General features: G+C 46.5%; 1 protein-coding gene across 5 annotated transcripts in view; it reads right to left on the minus strand.

The window, feature by feature from the left end:
* Window positions 1-200: 200 nt before the first annotated feature.
* CYFIP2 (cytoplasmic FMR1 interacting protein 2) overlaps window positions 201-23,262 on the minus strand; it is a 77,085-nt gene continuing 54,023 nt past the window's right edge. For 4 of the 5 annotated variants that reach the window (XM_073355218.1, XM_073355219.1, XM_073355217.1 and 1 more), the window contains 7 exons: window positions 22,726-22,816; window positions 21,428-21,558; window positions 15,086-15,158; window positions 14,464-14,558; window positions 7,565-7,803; window positions 5,541-5,688; window positions 201-4,909 (listed from right to left, as the gene is read on the minus strand). In XM_073355218.1, the coding sequence (XP_073211319.1) occupies window positions 4,742-4,909; window positions 5,541-5,688; window positions 7,565-7,803; window positions 14,464-14,558; window positions 15,086-15,158; window positions 21,428-21,558; window positions 22,726-22,816 (945 nt within the window). In that variant the 3' untranslated portion in view covers window positions 201-4,741. The remainder of the gene's footprint in view (window positions 4,910-5,540; window positions 5,689-7,564; window positions 7,804-14,463; window positions 14,559-15,085; window positions 15,159-21,427; window positions 21,559-22,725; window positions 22,817-23,262) is intronic. The other variant, XM_073355220.1, reaches the window with a different exon arrangement.

A 23,262-nucleotide genomic window follows, 5' to 3' on the forward strand; every position in this document is an offset into this window, starting at 1 on the left:
GGGTTTCGACAAAAAGTCAAAATTTTCAGCAACATTTAACAGCCTGCCATTTTCGCAGGCATAATTTGACATAATTTAGGATTTGCCCATTTCTCCAATGAGCCCCACTTTTATTTTTCCCAATTACAAAAAGCATCCCACATTTGTTGTACTCATTGGTGGTTGCTGTGTCAGGGGACATATTGCCAGGTACCAGGTGCTTTATCGTCACAGAAGCATTTTTAATAGAGATGGAAGCTTCTGTTGACCAACACAGGAACAACAAAAAAAAAATACAAAACATCATCTCCGGCTGCACAGCATTCATGAATTAACACCATATTCAATCACAAGCAGAAATATACTTCACCATAAATAAATTTAAATTCATTGTACAAAAACCCCCAAGTAGCTCTTCATACAAATATGGTACATTGGACAAGTGTTCTTGCAAACATTTTTTTTTAAACGTTCAAGAACAAAGTTTTGCTCTGGTTCACAAACACATAAACCAACTGAATTGGAATAATATAGGAGAAAAAGGACAAGAGTGTTCACCGCTCCTAACAAGTGGTGTTGGAGAAAAGAATGCCATTGAAGTAGAGTTTGAGTTGGTTTGATTTCCCCTTTCTACTGGGCTGCTCAAAATCAAGTACATCATCATCAAGGAATGGGGCTGTGCACTGCATTTCATAGATTTTTAAGGCATGAAGGGATCATTATGATAATCTAGTTGGACCTCCTGCATAACTCAGGCCACAACATTTTATCCACTAATTGCTGTATCAAACCCAACAACTTCTGTGTGCATATAAGGAACACATACATCCAGTCTTGATTTAAAGACTCTGAGGGCATATCTACCCTGGAATGTAAGCCCAGGGTTAGTAGAACTTCAGTGAGCAGACCATGTGTTTATTAAGCCTTGAGAGTCTACATTCATCTGTAAACCGCCCCCGCCCCACCACCCCTCCCACCCCCGGGTAGGAATTGTTGAACCCTGAGGCGCCAGCATCTACACTGCATTATTTGGACCTGAGTCCAACAATCCATGTCCCAGACTTGCTAGTGCCCTCCCTCCCCAAAACGTGGCTGCTCTAGCCTTTTGTTAGTGATGCAGAGTGGAGAAACCTGACTGTCCAGAAGACGTAGAAAGTTAGCCCATGGGATTGTAGGATACTTTTGGTGGTACCCAGAGCAAGGATCCAAGCCCTGGGTTAGCACAATTTGTGTGTAGACGGTAGGCTTGAATCTGAGTTCGAACCCTGGGCTTACTCTGCAGTGTAGACATATCCCAAGTGCTGGAGGATTTACCACATCCTTTGGTAATCTGTTCCAGTGGTTAGTTACCCTCACTGTTAATAATTTGCATCTTAAAGACTAAAGATTATTAGATTAAAAAGAACAAGCAAAACAGAAAAGGTTATCCAGTTCATTCAATGGTCCTATCTTGAAACCTTTACTAAATATGCAGTCAAAAAGGATTTGAGAACAGGAGCTAAGATCTACACAACTGACTTGCATCCTTTTGGTAGAAAAGGGTATTGAAATCAATTGCATGAATAAAGGTTGTATGACTGAGCCCTTGCTGCCATCCCACACTACTTGAGCAACAGCGTAAAACACCCGCATAAACCCTACAGCTGAAATATACTCTGTTTTAATCATACGGCTTTGGTTTCCTGCTCATAATTTTTTATTCTTCCCCCCCTCTCCTACCCCCTCCCCAAACAGGTCCTGAGAAGGGTGGGGAGGTCATTTTGTTCAAGCAAATTCCCCATGCATGGACAACAGACACATATATTGGTCCATGCATTCCATTTCAGCTCATCCAACTGTGCTTTATAGGCCTCAAGAACTAATCCCCTAAAACAACAGCTAAAGAACATTACATTTCGCAAGCTGATGTTCATACGTGGTGAAATACACCACAACTCATTCACAGCCTAAGTGCTGGAAGACAGGCTTTAATCGCATACAGCCAATTGTGTCTAGTTGCTGGAGCTAGGCCGTGTGGTACACTTCACCCTTATATATTAACCTTGTAGTGTTTTGTGCCACAACCAGGCCCACCGACAGAAATTCCGGGCCCCTAGGGAGGCGAAGCCCAGGGTGGAAGTGATGAATTCGTGACTTCCGGGACCGCCTGCGGGAGCCAATTGCACTGGCCTGTGGGGCCCCCCAAAACGCGGGGCCTGCAGCAGTCGTGCGCACCTAGGAGGCCTGCAGGCTTGGACTGCGACCCCTCTTCCCCCACCTGCGGGGTGGGGGGAAGGCCTCGGGCTTCGGCCCCCTCTCCCCCACCTGTGGTGGAAGGGCTTGGGCTCTGTGCCATTCCCGGGGTCATGCAGTGACTTTGTTGTCAGAAGGGGGTCGTGGTGCAATGAAGTTTGAGAACCCCTTTAGCCCAAGAAAAAATACCAGTTAGGATCTTTTCTGTCATCTCATTTCACACACAAAAAAAAATAACATACCTGATGTCCCCACTCTGCTAACCCAGATTTTTTACACGTATGTAGGTCCACTGACTTCAGTGTAGTAACATCAGGCTGATGTAACAGAGCAGGGAACCAGGCCTTTCATCCTTAGTAGAGGAGCAGTTATCATATATAAAGCAGAACCTTTCAATGTTTGTGTCCTTGAACATGCTGTTCTTCCTCCAGACGGGATGGAAAAAAATCCCCCCTCTCAGACTCAAGTCTTTTCCTGCCTGATGATTTGAAATGATTTGAGTCAATGATCTGAGATGATTTCCCTCAGCCTTCATGTTAGTTTCAGATTAAAATGCACCAGAGATTTCTTTTTGTAGCTGAAACAGCTGCCTCAGGAAACTCAAGGTGGCCAATATGCCCAGCAGCGCTTGAGGGGGATATTCACTGGTTGCCAGGGAAACAGAGGTAGGTCTCCAGGAGAACAAAGGCATCTCCCATCAGAAATTCACCTCTAGCCAACAATATTGAGATGGCTTCTGGTCTCAGACAGAATGTTCCAGATGGGACACCTCTTCAACTGATCTACTTACTGTTCCCTCAGACAGAATAACTGCTCGCTGTCTCTGGCTTCCCAGCATTTGTGAGAGCAGTGCATTGTCCTAAATAAGCTGAACCGAGTGTCTGGGTTATGTTGAGATACAGTGCATCAACACTGCTGTATTACATAATGGCAAAGGTCTGATTTAACCTAAATAAAATCAAGAAATTAAAACTTTCTCAGTGGTGAGGTCAGGGTGGATTAGGAGAGGTGCATGTGGCCTGGCCAGTAATTCTTAATTCCGGAGAGAAGGTTCTGGTCTCATCTCTATCTGTGTAAATCTGGAGTGACTTCACTGAAGTCCAAGGGGTTACTCCAGGTTTACCCCTGTGTAGATGAGATCCGGATCTGGCCCCTTAGCTTTTGCCACATTAAACAAGACCCTTCATCTCACTTCAAAGAAGCTGATGTGGGGAAGAAGGGAACACAATGAGTTTTGAAATGTTCCTTGATGTTTCAACTAGGTTCTTTTAATCTCACAGGATCCTGGACAATGTTAAAGAATCAGAAGGAAACAAAATCCTGTATTTGCTTTGTAGAACCCTCCGGGAACTGTATTAATTTCCTTTCTGATGCTTATTTCATTTCCTCTGCTCTAAAGGATCCTGCTGTTTCTGTGTGATAGGGTTTCCGTTCACCCGGACTGGCACTCTCCATGCCCTGTAGGCATATGTAGTGGAGGAACTCATTTGAAACAAAGAAATCTGTCACTCAAGAATGGACACAAATTGTAGCTTCCAGCTCATTGTCGAATGTGGATGTTTGATCCTTGGCTAAAAGCCAAAGTACATGTACATTCTGGAGGTAAGCTGGGCTGCCAGGATCACTGATTCCTCCTCCCACCCCAGGAATATAGCGAGTAGAATTTTCAGGTAAATGTAGCACACAGCATTCATTAGGAGATTTCACTGTTTACTCCCTGGTAGATATAGCTTCAGGGGGCACCTCTTCTGAATTAGTAGTGGGGATATGGCCTGTAGTGGGAAAACATCAGGATGGTATCTTGTCTCCCAGCTCTCTGAAATGCAGAGGACAGCCATTCAGTCACTCACGGCTAGTCTGAAACCCATGCATCACAAAGCCCCCTTACCAAGCAGCGGAGAGAGAGAGTCTAGAAGGGAAGAAGACGTGGTGAAAAGAGCGGGGAAATCTCCAATCCTAGATGGACAGTGATGCTAGACTCAAACTCTGAATCAACTTGGTTTCCTTTCTCTGGACAGGCTACTTCTTCCTCTGTGGGCTGCCAAGTGAGAAGCGCTGCTATTCTGCCTCACCAAACAAGGGGCGTCTTCAAACTCTCCTGCAGCAGTCATGCATCACAAGGGGAAGTTCCACAGGCCTCACCGCACCCGCAGTGGGAGATGGCTTCTGGCGCTCTGAAACAATCAGCTTGTGCCTGGAACTCGACACCTAGGACTCTAATATGGCTTCAGAGTTTTGGGTTCGACGGGTCGTACCACAGAAAAACAAAACCAAAAAAACCAACCCACCGCATGGAAGAAAAGCACATCCTGCCCCCTCCCACACCCAGTCTTAAAGCTACAGATAAAGCCAACCACAGGGATGCTACAGCACATACACTCAAACAGGGCCAGATAGGAAGATGTGTGTGTGTCAGGTGTACCCAATCTCTCTTGTTGCCAGAGCCACATGGTCAAGTTTCCCCTTCCCAGTTCTTGTTCTGATCCAATCTCTCTTCCTCCCTAATCCCAAAGGGGTTTAATATCCACGCTTAGCAAGTGGTAGCCAGGGACTGGTGGATGGGGGGCTGGAAGCAGCGCACGTGCTCAACCGTGGAGCTGTCTGTTTCCACCGACTTCATGTACTTGTTCAGGATGGCGAAAATCTCGTTGTTCAGAATCTGATACTTCCTGATGCGGTCAGCCATCTTCTTCAGGGGCTGGAGGGGGGAAAGAACAGGCAAAGAGAGATGAAGCAATCCCTCTTGCTCAGCTGGAAAGCATCAACAGTGCCACTAGCCCACTACTAAGAAACCTCAGTGGGGCAGTTACAACCCCTGTTACATTTCCCCACAGTGGACAGCGAGTCACCTCCATTCTATAGGCCAATGAGTCATGCCAAAGCGTGACAGGACCAGTATGCTGTACTCAGAAGAACCCACGTCTAACCTCATTCCCCCTCCTCCCCAACTTACTTATTGCTAAAGCCAGTGCAATTACAGTATGGCTAATGGGCATTATTATTAATTATTATTTGTATGCAGCTCCCCATGGCCAAGCTGAAGGTCCGTGCTCTAAGAGCAAAAGGGTTCAGTTCCCATGCCCCATTGAAATCTTGGCTTCTCCGCTGCAAGTCCAGGTAGGAATCCCACAGCGGATGGCTCTCGCCCAATCTGGGCATTGTTTAAAGACACAGGGCAACACTAGACACGCTGGGTCCCCCGCTGGGGATTCAGAGCCTTGGGATCCATCTGTGAATAACAGCGCGATCCAGTGCAAGAGCAGGGAGAGGGTAGTTTTGCGTTACTGACCCTTCAAAAGGGGGTGGGAAGTGGCTGTCCCCGGCCTTACCACATTCTTTATGATTTCATCCTTCCCATCCTGCCTCTGCACCTTCAGCAGATGATAACAGAAGTCAAAGAGGTCGAAGCGTCGCTGCTGCCCGAGGAGAACAATGACGGAGCAGCCGGCCCAATTCAAACCATCTCCAAAGCACTGCCTGGAGAGGGCCAGAGAGACGTGAGGGAAGCTGCTTAGAGAAGGGTTGTCCCACATGATATGAGTCACCTTCCTCACCGAATTCCTGCTGTCTTGACTCTTTCATGCAGCTACAGCATAGATGTGTGTGACAGCAAATGAACTAAAAAGCAGCCATGCAGAACCCCCGTGGAGCCAGCCTGTCTTCTCAGAGCTCACCCAGGCAGCATGGCCTCGCAGAAAGAACTTAGAAGACCTGGCTTCTATTCCCAGCTTTGACAATGAGCTGCTCGGTCACCTCCAGCAAGTCACTTCCTCTCTCTGTGCCTCAGTTTCTCTTCCCATCTTTTATCTTCCTATTTAGCTTGAAAACTCAATGGGCAAGGTCTGTTTTGCTGTGTTTGTACAGCACCATGAGGCCTTGATCTTAGCTGGGTTCCTTAGGGGCCCCAGTAATAGAAATAAAGAACAACAGGATGCAAGTTGTGAGAAAAAGTTAAAACAAACCTTCCTCCCCTAAAAAACTAAACAGACCAGAAGGCTGCAGCTAGGCCAGGGGTTCTCAAACTTCATTGCACCGTGACCCCCTTCTGATAACAAAAATTACGACACGACTCCAGGATGGGGGACCAAAGCCTGAGTCTGCCTGATTCCAACTGCCCCAGGTGGGGAGCCAAAGCCTGAGCCCCGTGCCCTGGGTGAGGAAGGGGTCAAAGCCAAAGCCCCAGGGCTTCAGTCCCAGACAAGGGGGCCTGTAACCTGAGACCTGCCACCCAGGGCTGAATCCCTCAGGCTTCGGCTTCGGCCCTGGGTGGTATGGCTCAGGCTTCAGCTCTGAGTCCCAGCAAGTCTAATCCAGCCCTGGCAACCCCACTGAAATGGGGTTCCGACCCACTTTGAGGTCCCAACCCACAGTTTGAGAACCGCTGAGCTAGGCTAAAGCAGTATAATATCACTTCATTGACAAGGGGTTGTTTCATCACCACCCTTATTGTGGCTGTGCAGAAATGAAGGAAAAATATCAATGCACTTGGTGTAAGTGGAAGAGTTGTTGTGAAATCTTCCTTTACACTAGGGATAACCCTGGTATCTTAACCAGTGCTCCCTCTCTCTCTCTGTTGCCTCAGGCTGTGGGAGATGTAGCTGACGGTGGCCTCATTTGCCTGTATTTTCAGCTCAGTGCCTGTCCTCACCTCATGCTCTATCCCGGCTTTTACATTTTCTGCGAATGTTACTACTTGTGAATGATGCCAAATCAGCAGCCCTGGAGACTGGGGTCCTCTGCTCAGCTACAGAACAGGCCTGGCCCAATCTCCCCAGTTCCACTGCAGTCCTGAGGGATAGGCAATGTGGCCTAGTGGCCAGAGCACCGCACTGGGACTCAGGAGACCTGGATTCTATTCCTGTCTCTGGCCTGTGGAGGGACTTTGGGCAAATCGGCACCTCTGTGCCCTCATCTATACCGGGGATAATGATCCTAACCTGCTGTGAGATCTACTGACAGTTGCTATACAAGAATGCGGTGTTATTATTCCAGTTCTGTCTCTCAGCCCATTGTATTCCTGGCCTCTCTTTGTGGGGGATGGCTTTTGTGACTGGGATACCCCTGGCAGCGCCAAAACTATTTCATACGGGCTGCCATTAGACAGTCGTGCCCAGCTGCAGCGGGCTTTGAACTGGCAGTGGAGGTAAAAGGCTCTGTATTACATTACTGATCTCTGAGCCATCCAATCCCCGCGCCCCTGTGTTATAAATGATGCTCTAATCACCACCTTGGTTGTTACCTAGGGTTCCATATTATCACAACATGCTTCTCTGACTAAGAGCCTGGGTATCCCTCAGAATCCCGGGCATGCCCAGCTGGCACACGTTCACCGACAAACAGCGTGCATACTCACTCTGCAGTGAACTCGTTCGTCCCCACGGGGATGCAGTACACAAACTGCATGGCACTCCAGAGCCGGTGGAACTCGACACACTCATCCACGTGCATGACCCCGTTGGTAGGGGGAGGCCCACGCCAGATTGGGTCCTGCAGGTAGCTGCGAATGCGTGTCAGGATCACCTCGAACATGGAGAGCCCGCAGCACAGCCGCTCCTTGGTCAGCAAGTCACCCTCCCGAGCAATGGCTATTTGCTGAGAAGGAAGATAACCACAGACACAAAAGCGGATGTGTAATGACCTCCCTTTTGGAATTCTGCACTGATCGCCATCCCGTCTCTCTCAGTTCTTTCACATTTGATATCATATTCCATGCAAGACCCAACCTTACCTCTGACAGATGTTCCCAAGGTACGCCCCTCCTGAGAACAGCCATCCCACTTAGGATAGGGCAGAAGAATATAAAGGACACAGTCCTCAAATATTTTTCATAACTCTAAACATTTTTATCCTTTGGAAATAACTGAATACCTTGGAAGTTAGAAGCTGAAGTCTGTTTTCTTCCAGAAGCATTTAGCCTCAATCCTGCCTGCACACTGCTATGTTACTGTGGGACTACTCATGACTGCTGGACTGCATATACTGGATTGTTTCTGTCATACCACTCATGGATAGGTTTCAGAGTAACAGCCGTGTTAGTCTGTATTCGCAAAAAGAAAAGGAGTACTTGTGGCACCTTAGAGACTAACCAATTTATTAGAGCATAAGCTTTCGTGAGCTACAGCTCACTTCATCAGATGCATATCGTGGAAACTGCAGCAGGCTTTATATATACACAGAGAATATGAACCAATACCTCCTCCCACCCCACTGTCCTGCTGGTAATAGCTTATCTAAAGTGATCATCAGGTGGGCCATTTCCAGCACAAATCCAGGTTTTCTCACCCTCCACCCCCCCACACAAATTCACTCTCCTGCTGGTGATAGCCCATCCAAAGTGACAACTCTTTACACAATGTGCATGACAATCAAGTTGGGCTATTTTCTGCACAAATCCAGGTTTTCTCACATCCCCCACACCCCCATACACACAAACTCACTCTCCTGCTGGTAATAGCTCATCCAAACTGACCACTCTTCAAGTTAAAATCCAAGTTAAACCAGAACATCTGGGGGGGGGGGGTAGGAAAAAACAAGAGGAAACAGGCTACCTTGCATAATGACTTAGCCACTCCAAGTCTCTATTTAAGCCTAAATTAATAGTATCCAATTTGCAAATGAATTCCAATTCAGCAGTTTCTCGCTGGAGTCTGGATTTGAAGTTTTTTTGTTTTAAGATAGCGACCTTCATGTCTGTGATTGCGTGACCAGAGAGATTGAAGAGATTTGTGAGAGTGATCTTGGGAGACAGGCCAGTCCTTGCCTACAGACAGCCCCGCAACCTGAAGCAAATACTCACCAACAACCACATACCACACAACAGAACCACTAACCCAGGAACTTATCCTTGCAACAAAGCCCGTTGCCAATTGTGCCCACATATCTATTCAGGGGACACCATCACAGGGCCTAATAACATCAGCCACACTATCAGAGGCTCGTTCACCTGCACATCCACCAATGTGATATATGCCATCATGTGCCAGCAATGCCCCTCTGCCATGTACATTGGTCAAACTGGACAGTCTCTACGTAAAAGAATAAATGGACACAAATCAGATGTCAAGAATTATAACATTCATAAACCAGTCGGAGAACACTTCAATCTCTCTGGTCACGCAATCACAGACATGAAGGTCGCTATCTTAAAACAAAAAAACTTCAAATCCAGACTCCAGCGAGAAACTGCTGAATTGGAATTCATTTGCAAATTGGATACTATTAATTTAGGCTTAAATAGAGACTTGGAGTGGCTAAGTCATTATGCAAGGTAGCCTGTTTCCTCTTGTTTTTTCCTACCCCCCCCCCCCCAGATGTTCTGGTTTAACTTGGATTTTAACTTGAAGAGTGGTCAGTTTGGATGAGCTATTACCAGCAGGAGAGTGAGTTTGTGTGTATGGGGGTGGGGGGGATGTGAGAAAACCTGGATTTGTGCAGAAAATAGCCCAACTTGATTGTCATGCACATTGTGTAAAGAGTTGTCACTTTGGATGGGCTATCACCAGCAGGAGAGTGAATTTGTGTGGGGGGGTGGAGGGTGAGAAAACCTGGATTTGTGCTGGAAATGGCCCACCTGATGATCACTTTAGATAAGCTATTACCAGCAGGACAGTGGGGTGGGAGGAGGTATTGTTTCATATTCTCTGTGTGTATATAAAGCCTGCTGCAGTTTCCACGATATGCATCTGATGAAGTGAGCTGTAGCGCACGAAAGCTTATGCTCTAATAAATTGGTTAGTCTCTAAGGTGCCACAAGTACTCCTTTTCTTTTCACTCATGGATAGTAGACCATGAAGCCTGCTCTGTTACGGTCGGGTGATTGGTAACACCTGAGCTGAGCACACTAGTTTGTGATTCTAGTCCCTGAACACACTTGTTTGCTATGATAGGATTGTTCAGAGCAACTGATCCAATATGTGTGTGCAAATACCTAATAGGCACACACCCAGTTAGACATATGCAAACACTGGTATGCAACTATGCATGCTTAGCTTTGAAAAACTGGTTTATGCAGACTTTGAAAACAGGATGCAAGAACAGAGAGGATGTCAGGTACATTTTGATTCTCCCAGCCTTGCCATGATCTCTTTAAAAAGCAGGAATGATGTAACATTCTTGGCTTGTTTTTTAGGTAGGATTAAAAAAAAAAGCTCTGAAAAATATTTGAAGCCACCAAAAACTTAGTACTTTTTCCCCCCAGTATATTTTAGAAGAAGTTTGAGGTAACCAACTTCATGAACTTTTGGGGGTGAAATGTATAGCCGCACCGAGAACTGAATAATACCTACTCTCAGATACACCCGTGCAAATCTGGAATAGTTCCATTAACATCTGTGGAGTTACCCAGATGTACACTGTGTAGCAGAGCAGACTCTAGCCTCATTTCATCTCCCAGTGACTGTCACTAACCCTAGGGGCAAAAAGGTGATTTAGGGCATAAAAGCAACTGTGTCCTTTGCCCTAGCAGAGCAGCTCTGATTATTGTCTGTAGCAGCAGAGAGTTGTGCTAGTTTGAAAAGTATCATTAGTTAACTTTCCTTCGTCTCTTGTAATTGTTCTGTTTCGTGCCATTTCCACCTGCTTTGTTGACTCCCACTGCTTCCTCCCAGGGCCCATGCAGTTCGTTAGGAAAATGGTGCATTGGGTTACAATTACCTTTGCCAAGCGTAACAAGGCAAATGGAAGCATAGCTTTGTTACCATGCGTGCCTGGCCAGGGAGTCAAAATGTGTTGGGTTTGCTGTGGTCACAGAAGATCACCCCTGTTTGAGTGTTTGTCGAGGTGTTTTATTCCCATGGACAGAGCACTTTACTCCCAGTGTTACATGGCACATGCATGCACAGCAGATGTCGCACTTTCTAGCTCTACTGCCCGTGCTAGGGGGTTTCCTGTGGCTTTATGCAGGCTTTAAGCAGCTGCTATATTTCTGACTCTCCCAGTAGCTTCTATAACAAATACATTTTTATCTGATCTGGATCAATACTGGGGTTCCAGGGATGCAGGTCGCAGATGGAAGGGGCAGATGTGTGGCCCAGGTAGACAGTGAGAATGTGAGTGCTCAAATTACTTAAAAGACAGTGCATCCAAATTAATGTCGACTTGTGGGGATCTGGTTTTGGAAACATCTGGAGCTCATTCCGCTCAGCTGATTGCCCTAATAAGTAACATTTTAGCCACCTACAGAGACAAATCTAGTGGCAGCGGATCCAGCCATCCACTCTGTCCTTTATGTTGCCCTAAACCACAGGTCCCCACTAATCAAAATCCAGGAACTCCTGAAACTCATCTCCACCAGACGTTTAAAAAGCCCTGGCGGTGCTCTGACACCCCATTTCATTAGAAGTGGTTTATGCAGGCAGTAGCCTAAAGCCTTTTTGTTTGGTAAATATTGAAACTGGAAGTTCTACAATTACTGTCTGCTGCAGTTACAAGGACAGCCTGGTAGCATAAACGCACAAGGCCGTTAATATTTAACGAAGAGCAAATATACAGAGAAAGTCAAGGGAGAGTACAGATTCTGCAAGGCAGCAGCACCAGCTCTAAATCTGTTAAACTTTGGCATGTGGGTTTCACATAACTGCTTCACTTCCCCGGTGCTCAGACCTCAAGCTGGTAGAGGTGGCAGATATGCCCTAGTAGATAGGTGGGTAGACTGATTCCTGCTGACCTGCAGAGCAGTGTTAAACTCACAACTGCAGCACGCTTGTAGCACAGCAGCTTGCCTACAATTTCAAGGCAAATATATTTAATGGGCCCACACCAATGTGCCCACTAAATCTGCATGCACATGGGCTGGTGGGCACAGAAACCGACATGACTTTAGAGTCTGCTCAGCAAGCTGAGGGACTGTATTATTGATTAACAGTATTATTGTTTGTGGGATCCATATGCCATGCACACCAGTTTCAGTGTGGTCAGATTGTCTGGAATGAACTAGTCCAATAATCTTAATATATGATTTTTGAAGAAACTGTAAAGGGACCAATTCTGCCCTCAGATGCACACACGGGGCTACCAGGGACGAAGCAGGATCCACAAGCATGCAATCAAGGGCAGTCTTTGGTCCTATGACTGATCATCAGAAGGCCTTGATATAAAGCTACTACTGCCATCTGGCTACTACTGCCGTCTGGCTGCCCACCAGGCTGACAGCAGCTGGAGGGCAATACTCATATTTCAAAGCCAGACCTAGAGTATGAAGTCCCATCATCCTGTCCCAGTTGTCAGAAACACGCCTGTGTTGTGTTCTCGTGAATAGCTTTACGGTGGGAGGGTGAGGGCAGCATACAACTCATGAGCTGCGGCAACTAAGGGTGGGCTTTGCAGGTGGGTGGGCTTTGCAGGAGTGCCGAATCTCTCACTGACTGTGGGGGGCGCGGGAGGGGACAGTTAGGCTCACTCTGCTAAATGTACATTTTCTCATTCTTGTTGGGGAGTTTACTCAATGAGCCATTCTGGCACCTTTGATTCTGCACTGAAGTCACATGCAAATGATGATTTATGTCCTGCTCGCTGCCTGTTTGCTTGTCATTGTATAAACACAACCTACACTTAGCCCCCTTTTAATGCACAAACCCTCTACAGCTTGGGCCAAAGCCATAGAAAGACTCTCACTGACTTCAGTCGGCAGTGGATGAGGCCCTTAACCACAGCATTTATTATGTAAACTGCACAGGACCAAATTTTCATTAATGGCATCCAAACCCGAACAGCTGAAATGTGCTCGTAAGTTTCCAGACACCTGTTTTTAGGTGCCTATATCTTCTGTGCACAAAAACATTGATGTTTGTGTCCAAAACTGCATTTCCAGGAGCAGTGGGGCACTATCAACAAATACAGTTGTGTTTATTTACATCTGAGTTTCTGAGTTCTCATAACTTTGGTTCCCAAAAGAATGTACGTGAAGAACTTGGGAGCACACTAGAGTGAGTCAATTTTTAGTGGGAAAAATGAAATACCTTTTGTTTGATCATTATAAATATGGTGAGGAGAAGCAGCAAGTGGACTGCATACAGTAGAATTTAAGGATGATTTTGCAAGGAAGGATAGACACACACACATAAAAGCACAGTGGTGATTTATATCTCAACAATGCCCCTTTACAAAGGGAACTATATGGGAGATGAGAAGTGCCAACAAATCAGAACAGAACCCTCTGCTACACTTTCTGTTTTTTTGCTTCACACTATTCCCAGAGATGCAAAGTTCCACATGACCTTGAATTATAAATATGATCCACTGGAAAATAGGAAAGTTAATTGCCTGGATCCTGTCACAGATCTGTCACTTTTTATTGCTGGATGTTCATTCCAGCTACAGAAAATTACTGTGTGAGGAAGTTAATCTAATTCAGTGTCTCAAATACATCTTCTTCTATTAACTAAAAGAGAGCAGCATTTTGGTAGTGACACTGGGTGAAATCCTGGCCCCACCGGAAATCACTGAGGGTTCAGCCATTGACTTCAGTGGAGCCAGAATTTCAACCATTATGTTTGTTTATTTTGGTGAGAGATTTAAAAATGGGATCATAACTTCAGCATAAAAGATAGATCTTTCCATTAAGGCCCTGATTCAAGGAAGCATCCCTATGCAGGAAAGCATTTAAATGCATGCTTAACTTCAAGCACACGCTTAAGCCCCACGCACATGTTTAAAGTTAAACAAGCGCTGACATGATTTCCTGAATATGGATGGACTTAAGTGTGTGTGTAAATACTTTCCTGAACTGGGGGCTTAAAGACTTGACGGTAATCTCCCAGGTCAGTAATAACCCCCACATGTCCCCCCATAGAATTCCCTCCTGTGAAAATACCTATGGCAGTAGATGGCAATTTTCAAAGTTGTTAATGTTCAGAGCTGGCTTCTGAGCTTTCACCCCACCACCCCATTGCAGAATGGTTAGCACCCTGCCTTCCTGAAAGGAAGCACTAACACACCGTCTTTACACCAGCTCCTAAAACTCCCTGACAGGCCTCATCAGCTGCTAGAGGCAAGGGGTTAAATTTGTCTGATCAGCAGAAAAATGGCAGTCCGGAATAAAAATAACTCAGATGTAAGCGACACTTTCCCCGAGAATAAGTGTGGGTAATTCAATAAAGCACCTGCCCAGAGATAACTCTCTTCTCAGGGCAAGGGAGGAGCTGTGCAGCATTTTGGAATAAAAATTGGAGCACTTTCCTAAGGCCGAATGGGCAATCGGGGGACTGCTGGGAATTTTCAGTAGCCATTTCCCAGGAGTTGAGAAGGAATCCTTACCTGAGGAGTTCCCAGCCTCTCTATTAAGGGAACCAGGTGAAGTGGGGCATATTTGGCTTCGAGACGCTTCATGCGTACCTCCAAGCGTTCTCCTTCTGTCAAGCGAGCAGCAAACAGTGACATAAGACTAGGCAGTGACAAGCCGGCATTTCTGCAGAGTCGCCCGGAGCTGCCTCCCCACCATCGTCTGCTCTGACTCTGGCTCAGGGGGTCAGAACACCAGCGGGAAAGGGAATCGGGTGACGTGCTGCGGAAGGGGGTGTAATTACAGTCTCCGCACTAGCAGCTTCATTGTGAGTTTGTAAAAGGGCCCTGTTTTGACAGCACAAATCTGACTATTATCAATCAGCTGTGGTGCATTTCATGCTGTCATTCTCCAGGCCCGCTTGCACATTGCTAAATAGCTTCTAAAGCGGAAAGAAATGAAATGGCTAACGAGTGCTTCAACCTGGGTAACTAGACTATAAACATCCTGGCTGGCACTTGTCCTCCACCTGACTTTCGACTCATCATTGTCTATGAAAGGGCAGAACGCAGCGTAAGAAACAAATCTGCAACATTAAGGGGGGGATTCTAGGTATGGGAATAAGCACTGATCTCTGCTTCCCTCTTGACTTCTTACCTTTGATGTAGACCCTGGGCAAAATATTTTGGAAGGGAGCAGCATGCAGCAAATCACAAACTTCTTCCTGGGACTGAGGCAGGAGGAAGAAAAATAAAATAAGTTAAAAAATTCCTTAAGGGACTGAGTATATGGCTCAGGGGGCTGGCGAGAGCACATGGACCCATTCACCTCTAGGGCGAGCATTCAAATCCAGCCCAGTAGTAAAGTAAGAGGTCTGAACCCCTGTGAAGTGAAACTGGAAAAAAGTACCTGCCCAAAGCCCTTTAAACCTAAACCAGAAAGGTTTGTATAGCTCCATTAAATAACTTCCTGTCTGTACAAGCCCAGAAGGCTATATAAAGCGCTCACTGACTCCGAGTCTAGAAGCACATGAAGGAAATGATTTCCGTTTTACTCTAACTTGATGACTTCCTATCATTTATTTTCTAAGGATCTCAAGACAGTCTCTTGATAGGAAGAACTTGTTGGCTTAATTGCTGCAAGGTGTGTGTGTAGATACATATATGAATCCTAGAGGCTGTTACTGAACCTTACATAGTATGTTCATTTGAATTTAGTTCATTTGGATAGACATTTACAGCCAATACTATCAGACCAAAGGTGTGGTGCACCCCAGGCAGACTAGAGAAGTCATACAAAAAGGGCTAGAAAAGAATAACAAAATGAGATGCCACTTGGAAAAACACATGCCAGCACACTTGGGGGAAATTAATCCAAAACACAGACATACAAGAGGGAGAAACCCGGAAATAGTAATACCGAAAGAGTGATGGCCGACAACAAATTGTATATGAGTTTGCAATGGGAGACGGCAGCAAGGAAAATGGAGAGGTTACTTACCCAGTAGCTGGAGTTCTCGGAGATGTTTTGTCCCTGTGGGAGTTCCACTTGCACCTCTGCGTCTTTCAGCGGAGATTTTTCTTCAGCAGTGTCCATGGGTCTGCACCTGTGGCCTACACATCCTCAGGCTCTGGACCGAGGTTATACAGGGAGGGGTGGATTCGCCACCATACCACTTCCTTCTCAACAAGTTCAAAGGCAAGAACTCCGAGGCAAAGGGGACAGAAAGGTGGGTAGTGGAGCACCCGTAGGGATAAAACCTCTGAAAGAACTCCAGTTACAGTACAAAGTAAGTAACCTCTCCTTCTTTGAGTTATTGTCCTTATGGGCACTCCACATTTGGTATCTCCCAAGGAGTACACCTATTATGGGGGAGGGAGCCGAGAAGACAAGTTCAGAACACTTCGGAGAGTGGCCTTACCAAAGGCTGCGTCTGATCAGGAGACAAGGCCACGAAGTATGTGGTTTTGAAGGATACGTGGAGAAGGGAACAACGCCCCAAGAGTTCAAAGGCGGGCGGGGGCTTCTCAAGGCACGGAGAATTAATTAACCTCCTAAGGTGGAGTGAGCTGCCTGATGTGCGGGAAGACGTTGGTCGATTCCTTCGGGAATCTTGTGGTGGTAGGAGGAGCACAAACTGAAACCCCTCCAACTGGCTGGCGACAGGCTCCAATGGCAGCTCGGTGGACTTTAATAGAGCTGAACGAGAAGCCTTGGGTTTTTATATGTAACAGGTAGTCAAGCCCGATCGGGAGATCAGTCTCGGATGGGCTGTGCACACTAAAGCTGGAAACACTTCCACTTTTACAAGACGGCTTTTGTCATGGTGGGGCTTCTGACTGTTCCACAGTTCTGCCTGCAGCTCAAGAGGACAATTCTGCTCCAGGCTCAAGAGCCGTGGAGGAGCCGTGCATGGAGGTGTAACAAGGCGAGATTGGAATGGGTCACAAAGCCTGACTTCGGGGCCAGGAGGTCTGTCACCAGGGGGAGGAGAAGAGGTGGCATCAGAGCCAGAGGAACCATGTTGGGGCTATAAGAATAACGACTGATTTCTCTTCTTTCAGCTTGTTCAAGACTCTGAGGAGCAAAGGTGTTGGAGGACAGGGATATAACAGCACTCGAAGCCAATGAGTGAGGAAGGCATCTCCCAGGAAATTGCAACTAAGTCCTCTCCTTGAGCAGAAGCCCATAGTAGCAGGAGTGATTGCATGTCCTGCCTCAAGCACTGCTTGTGAAAAGGATCCCTGAAAAGGGACAAGAAAGGGGAGGAGGATTTGAAAGGGACATTGTAGCCTGATGAAATTACTTCCAGCATCCATCTATCCAATGTGATGAGCTTCCAGGAAGGTGTGAAATGGGAGAGACACTCCCTATAGGGTGGGTAGGGAACAGGATGGTGCAGCATAGGATCCATAGAGTGGGGGAGGTTCGTGGCCCTTGACCAAAGGGTCAAAGCGGCCTAGGTCATCTGCTGGACGGTAGTAGCAGATGGCCCTTTCTTGTGATACCTGGGCCTCTTTGTATGTGGGTCAGTTGGTTTCTGGAAGACGAAAAACTAAACCAGGTGAGACTGTTGGGCCATCAGCAATGTATTTTCTTTTGGTCGCAGTGATGGAAGTATCCTGGGATCACAGGTCACCCAGGAGTCCTTGAGAGCATGTAGGGACTTGACAGATGCATCACTGAAGAGCTGGGACCCTTCAAAGGGGAGGTCTTCTACAGTATTCTGCACTTCTCAGGGGGAGACTGGAGCACTGCAGCCAGGAAGCTCACAGCATGACTAGGGCAGTAGCCAGAGAGCAAGCTGCTTTGTCAGCTGCACCGAGAGATGCTTGTGGAACTCACACACCTCCTTGGTGTGGTGTTCTGTCCCATCTAGTGGCACCAAGACCACTGAGAGTGAGAGAGAGAGATTGAGTCTGCTCTACAGTCTGAGCTAACAATCAGCTGATTTTTAGCTCATGCGGTAGAGGGTCATGCACTGAGGTTCCAGGTTCGATCCCGCCCGCCAACGACCGGGGTCTGTCGGTGTTACACTTGCTAGGACACTTTGGCAATGGTCTGTCCTTCAGAGATGAGGGCTTGAAATTGGTCCTTCTGATCCTGCGGCAGATGTTCAATACACTGTGAAAATTTGGCGTACTCTTGCAGCCGAGCAGATCTAGGCGGTTAGGGTCCCTGTCATTGGGGTGGAACTCGACTGGTCCTCTCTGTTCCTTACGTTGACGGCATTAACCACTGGGAGGGTGAGGGTGTGATGAGAAAAGTGGTATTTGGAGCCCTTGGCCAGGGTGTAGCATTTTTTGTTAGTCCTCTGACAGGTGAGTGGAACGGTGGCAGGTGTTTGCCAGATATCACAGACTGGTGACAAGAGAGCATCGCTTACAGGCATTGCTCATTTGCCTGGAGATGTGATGTGGATGGAGGATATCCACTTAGAGAGTCTCACTGATCCTTCCTAGTGGACTTCACAGAGTCTCAGCCACGCTCCTCATCAAAGAAGAACAAAGTGATTTTGGGCTGCATACATAGAGGCATTGTTGCACAAAGAGGTTTTGGTCTGTTTCTGTGCAACTCCGGGTAGGACATGCATTTGGGGCTGGGTATACCATAAAGAGTCAGCCAGGACAGAGCTGTGAAAATGATCAGGGGCCTGGAGGGAATGACTCAGTTAGGTCTATTTTATTGTGCAAGTAGATCTTCCTGTTTGGGATGCGTTGGCGGAGGGCCCATAACCCGGACAACACACTGGTAATAGTCTGTGGCATGGACCGTGGTGGGAACAGAGCTGTGAATGCTGTAGCGTGTTTGTGAGAGTACAGGGTGTGGCATAGTCAGCACTGGAGGTGGAGGGAAGGGGATGGCATCTTGGGTCTTATATGGACACTGCAGTTTGTGGCACAGAGAGTTCTGGGAGTGGGCACAGAAGCATGGCATGGGCATGGCATGATGTCTTGCTACCATGTTGGCAGAAGCATCCTCTTGTTCGGATGCAAATTCTGTCCCTGCTACTTCAACCCTGAAACATGTCCCGATGGGGAAATTATTTTCTCCAGCTGCTGTGGCCTCTATTTGTATTTGTGGCCTGTATTTCCCCATTTTCTGAGCAAGAATTAGGAATGTCAATAACATCTGTCTCCTCCCTCCAACCAAGGCTTCCTGCCTTACAGCACGAACTTGAGAATGTTATTGATAAGGAACAACAACAAAAATTGTGTGTCTGTGTGGGTAGCGGGGGAATGGAAGCTACTTCCCCACCTTAATTGTACCATTCACTATCAGCCAATAGTCTAATGCACTATAATAGGTCAACTGCTACCATAAAACAACAGTAAGAGCAATTACATCCACGGCATTAGACCTCTACTACAGGGAAGATTATAAAGCCGTTAGGGATGTTATCCAGTCTGATCTAATCTGATTGAATCCTCCCCATACTCTGTAACTCTGATCAGATGGTTCCTTTCATGATGTGGACAGGAAAGTAAGATATCCTAAGATGTCCTCTGGAACAGAATCTCACGCAAGGCATGACACCTTGTGCCTTGTCATGGATGAATCTGGAAAATGACTGTCTTTGCCAGTCTGCATTTTAAACATGGGACTAGGTGCTCCTTAATAAATCAATGACTTTGTCACTGGATAAAAAAGGAAGTGCTCCCCACATCCTCCTACAAAAAAGGAAGTTCCTAATTAAAATGTGTGTGAATTTTTGATGCTCATGAGAGTCTCTCCATTGACTTCAGCTGATGCTGGATTAGGCCCTAGTGGCATAAGAGAGAGCCAGGCGTGAGTGGGAGTAAGTACTGTGGTACCATCCTGGGCCCACTCTGCCAGGCCACCTCCATTATGTCCCATAATCCTTTGTTCAGCTTCAGTCCTGGGCCTTTTTTGAGCAGATGACGTTCAATCATGCTTGGCTACCTGGAGCTCTTTGGATGTAGACATATACCGAGTAGGCTGAGCCCATCCAAACAATTTCACTCGGGACTGGATGGAGATTTAGAACCCAGCTTCCCAGAGAGGAAAAGCCAAAGTCTCCACCTCCTGTGCCACCAAGCTTCAAAGCTTTTCAGCACAGAAGGGCCCTATAGCCTCACGTTCTCATGGTGGGTGGAAACTGATGCCTTCCGAGTACAGAACTACATTAAGTTCTGAATGAAATTCCTTACTGAAGAACTTAAAGATCAGAGAGACGTGATACAGGCTGGTTATGGAAACCCCACCAATATGGACTTTGATAGTAACCTTCCCAAATGGGACCTCGGAAGCTTACTTTTGTTTCCTGGACTGCCCGCATGCTGCTGGTACGCTCTCAGTCTCCATGGCAACACAAGAATGCCTTTCCACACCAATGGAGCGTTATTGCTACGAGACCCCATAATGTGCACTTCAGATAGCCCTTTCAAGGTCAATCCGCCTGCACATCCAGCGTGGGGATCTGACAGGGAGGCGGGATCAGAGCCCCAGCAGAGCATGGGAGGAGGAGGGCAGGATACATTTGGCTGCTATCATTATATAGGGGCACGTTTGTGTACCTCTAGTTTTCTTAACAAAATGTAATGTAGTGCTCCTGGGAGGTGCTGGGTGGACAGTACAAGAGACTGACTGTGTATCTAGTGTATACTCGCTGTGTGTCTAGTGCAAAACAGCACAGACAGCAGCAGCAGCTCATGTGGTCCCCCCCCCCAGCTCTGCCCAACAGGCTCGACCCACAAAGGGTGTGTCTCCATTGAGGTTAGCCAGAGTTATCTACACTGGAGTTAACTCCTCTTGCGTTAGCCTAGTGGCCACAGTGCAGAATACCACTCAAGCCGCACCGAGGGGTTGTGTTAGCAGCGGAGGAAGCTGGGCTGGCTCAAGCTGTAGCCTACACACCCAATGGGCTAGCCCACTCCAGTTAAATGCTCTGCTGCACTTGAGCTAAAGGGTTTTGTACGTGGATGGGGCGTGAGTCAGGGAAATGCTCAAGCTGTGACTCGAGTTAGCTTTGCAGTGGAGACAAGCCCCAAGAAATCTCACCAGATCAGCAGTTCTTGTGAGAGTCCCTCTGTTTGCGGCTGCTTCATTATTATTATTTATATTGCAGTGGTGCCTAGGTGGCCAAGTTGGGGATAAGGGCCCTTTGGTGCTCAGCGCTGTACGAACAGAATAAAAAGATAATCCCTAGAACTGGATCTAGGAAACAGGCACCTCCTGATTCTGGGTCTGAGCTGAAATCTTAAACGACCTCAGGTAGCTCTGGATCTTGGATCTGAAAGTAAATCTTCCAGAATTCAGATCTCAGGTTCCACTTCAGGGCCATTTCTAACTTAAATATCAGTGAGTTCTTTCCTTGCAGGCTGCCCTGGCTGTCAGGGCCACAAAACCAGTCTGTGTAGTGTTGCTCCTACACCTTTAGATGACACACACACACAAAAATAACCCAACCCCAGTGAGATGGTGAGTAGAGGTGAAGCTGTAGACTGTAACCTGCTGAAATTAGAGGTTTTGCCTTACCAGGGCCTGCTCTATGAGGAGGCAGAACAGAATAGCATTGCCCACTTCTCTAAGGCTCTGGAATACATCAGTCTTCAGCTCTGCATACTCAATGATGTCCTTCAGCTGGTGATGGAAAAACTCCAAGATTCCTAAATAGACACATGAAGGGTAAGACGATCAGGAAAGGAAGAGCAGCAGAACCGAGCTAACCAGTGGCTCATGCAAAGAGCCAGTCAATGCCTAATGTTTCCTGACCATTAACTGGTTTCAGAGTAGCAGCCGTGTTAGTCTGTATTCGCAAAAAGAAAAGGAGGACTTGTGGCACCTTAGAGACAATGCTCAAATAAATTTGTTAGTCTCTAAGGTGCCACAAGTACTCCTTTTCTTTTTGACCACTAACTGTGATCCTGGACTACTAATTATAAATAACCCCCCTCTTTATGAAAGGTCTGCAACCAATAAGCCTGATTCTCCTTTCACACCTGAGTAAATAAGGAAGAACTCACTTGATGTCAAAGGAATTGCATAGATGTAAAAATAGTAGATTGGAGAATCAGAACTATTCTGGATGCCTAACTGTTCTGGATGCCTACCTGGACCAAGCAAATCTTCCTGACCACCCCATTTGCAAAAAGTTAGTGGTACTGAAAATAAACTTTACATTTATTCCCGGAATCAGTACAGCTTTTGGGTCAGCAACAACAAACCTATAATAATGTAGTTTAAAAAACCTTGAAAGCAAAACAAAATACTTTTTTAAATGTTCCAGATCAGTGATTCATGTTTCCATAGAGAAACTTTCAATAACTTGCCAAGTGTAGGGGCTTTTGACATAAAGTACATTCTGTCATCGGTCACAAAACATCTGATGCTGGCTCTCATTTCCACAGCTAAAAAAGATGCATTATGGAGCCACAGGAGCTGCTCCATAATTAAAGTTGTAAGACGTTTTTCTTTAAAGGCCAGATTGCAATCCCATTCCCAGCTTTCACAAACAGGCTTCCCTTCAAATGATGCATGTGCAGATTCCAGCAACACAAACTTTAGGGAGTGTTTGAGGTTGCATCAGACAAGAGATCTAGGAAATATAATGTCTTAAGCCTCATGATGTTTAATTTAAAGAGACTACTATATATTTATACATTGCTAAAGTGCTCTTCACTGTAACATCTAGACAGTCTTATAACACATCATGTTAAGGACTTGGAGAATAAGCCAATAATGGTTTAGTTAACACCTTGTGTTTGGATTAACGCAGCATGTACGGGGGGGGGAGGGAGGGGGAGGCATGCTACATTACGTATCCTAGCACTGACCTGGAGATCCATACTCATGTCTTGGCAAGCGGCATATTTTGGGCATCACCTCTATCAATGTTTTCACATACTGCAGAATGGTGCCCTGTAACTGTCAGAGATAAAAGGAGATAAATTAACTTGAAAGGATGAGTCTCTACTCAGAGCACATTAATTTTAAAGGGGTAACTTTTCTGGACTGGCTGGTGGCTACCAGAGCAGAATGCAGTTTTGACGACAAAAACCTCAAACAATGCAAAACTCGCCTGCTTTTTGCTTTCATTATACACATAAAACTCAGCCCACAAGCTGGGGGCTCTTTTATGGTTTCACCCTGAAGCCAACTCACGGTTTTCTGTAGTTTCCATCTGAACGCTCAGCTCTGAGCACTGGGTTTGTTTGAACCTGAATTGCAAGCAGCATTTGGAGGTGAGAATCCAGTCAGATCAAAAATAGCATAAAAAAGTCTCGCTCACAATGGCTACAAAAATCTCTCTTCAGCACAGGAAAGATTCCTTCTGCCTGAATACTGATGACTGGATGCATGCTATTGACATT

The sequence above is a fragment of the Lepidochelys kempii genome, chromosome 8 (assembly GCF_965140265.1).
Source record: "Lepidochelys kempii isolate rLepKem1 chromosome 8, rLepKem1.hap2, whole genome shotgun sequence".
Lineage (NCBI taxonomy): Eukaryota > Metazoa > Chordata > Testudines > Cheloniidae > Lepidochelys > Lepidochelys kempii.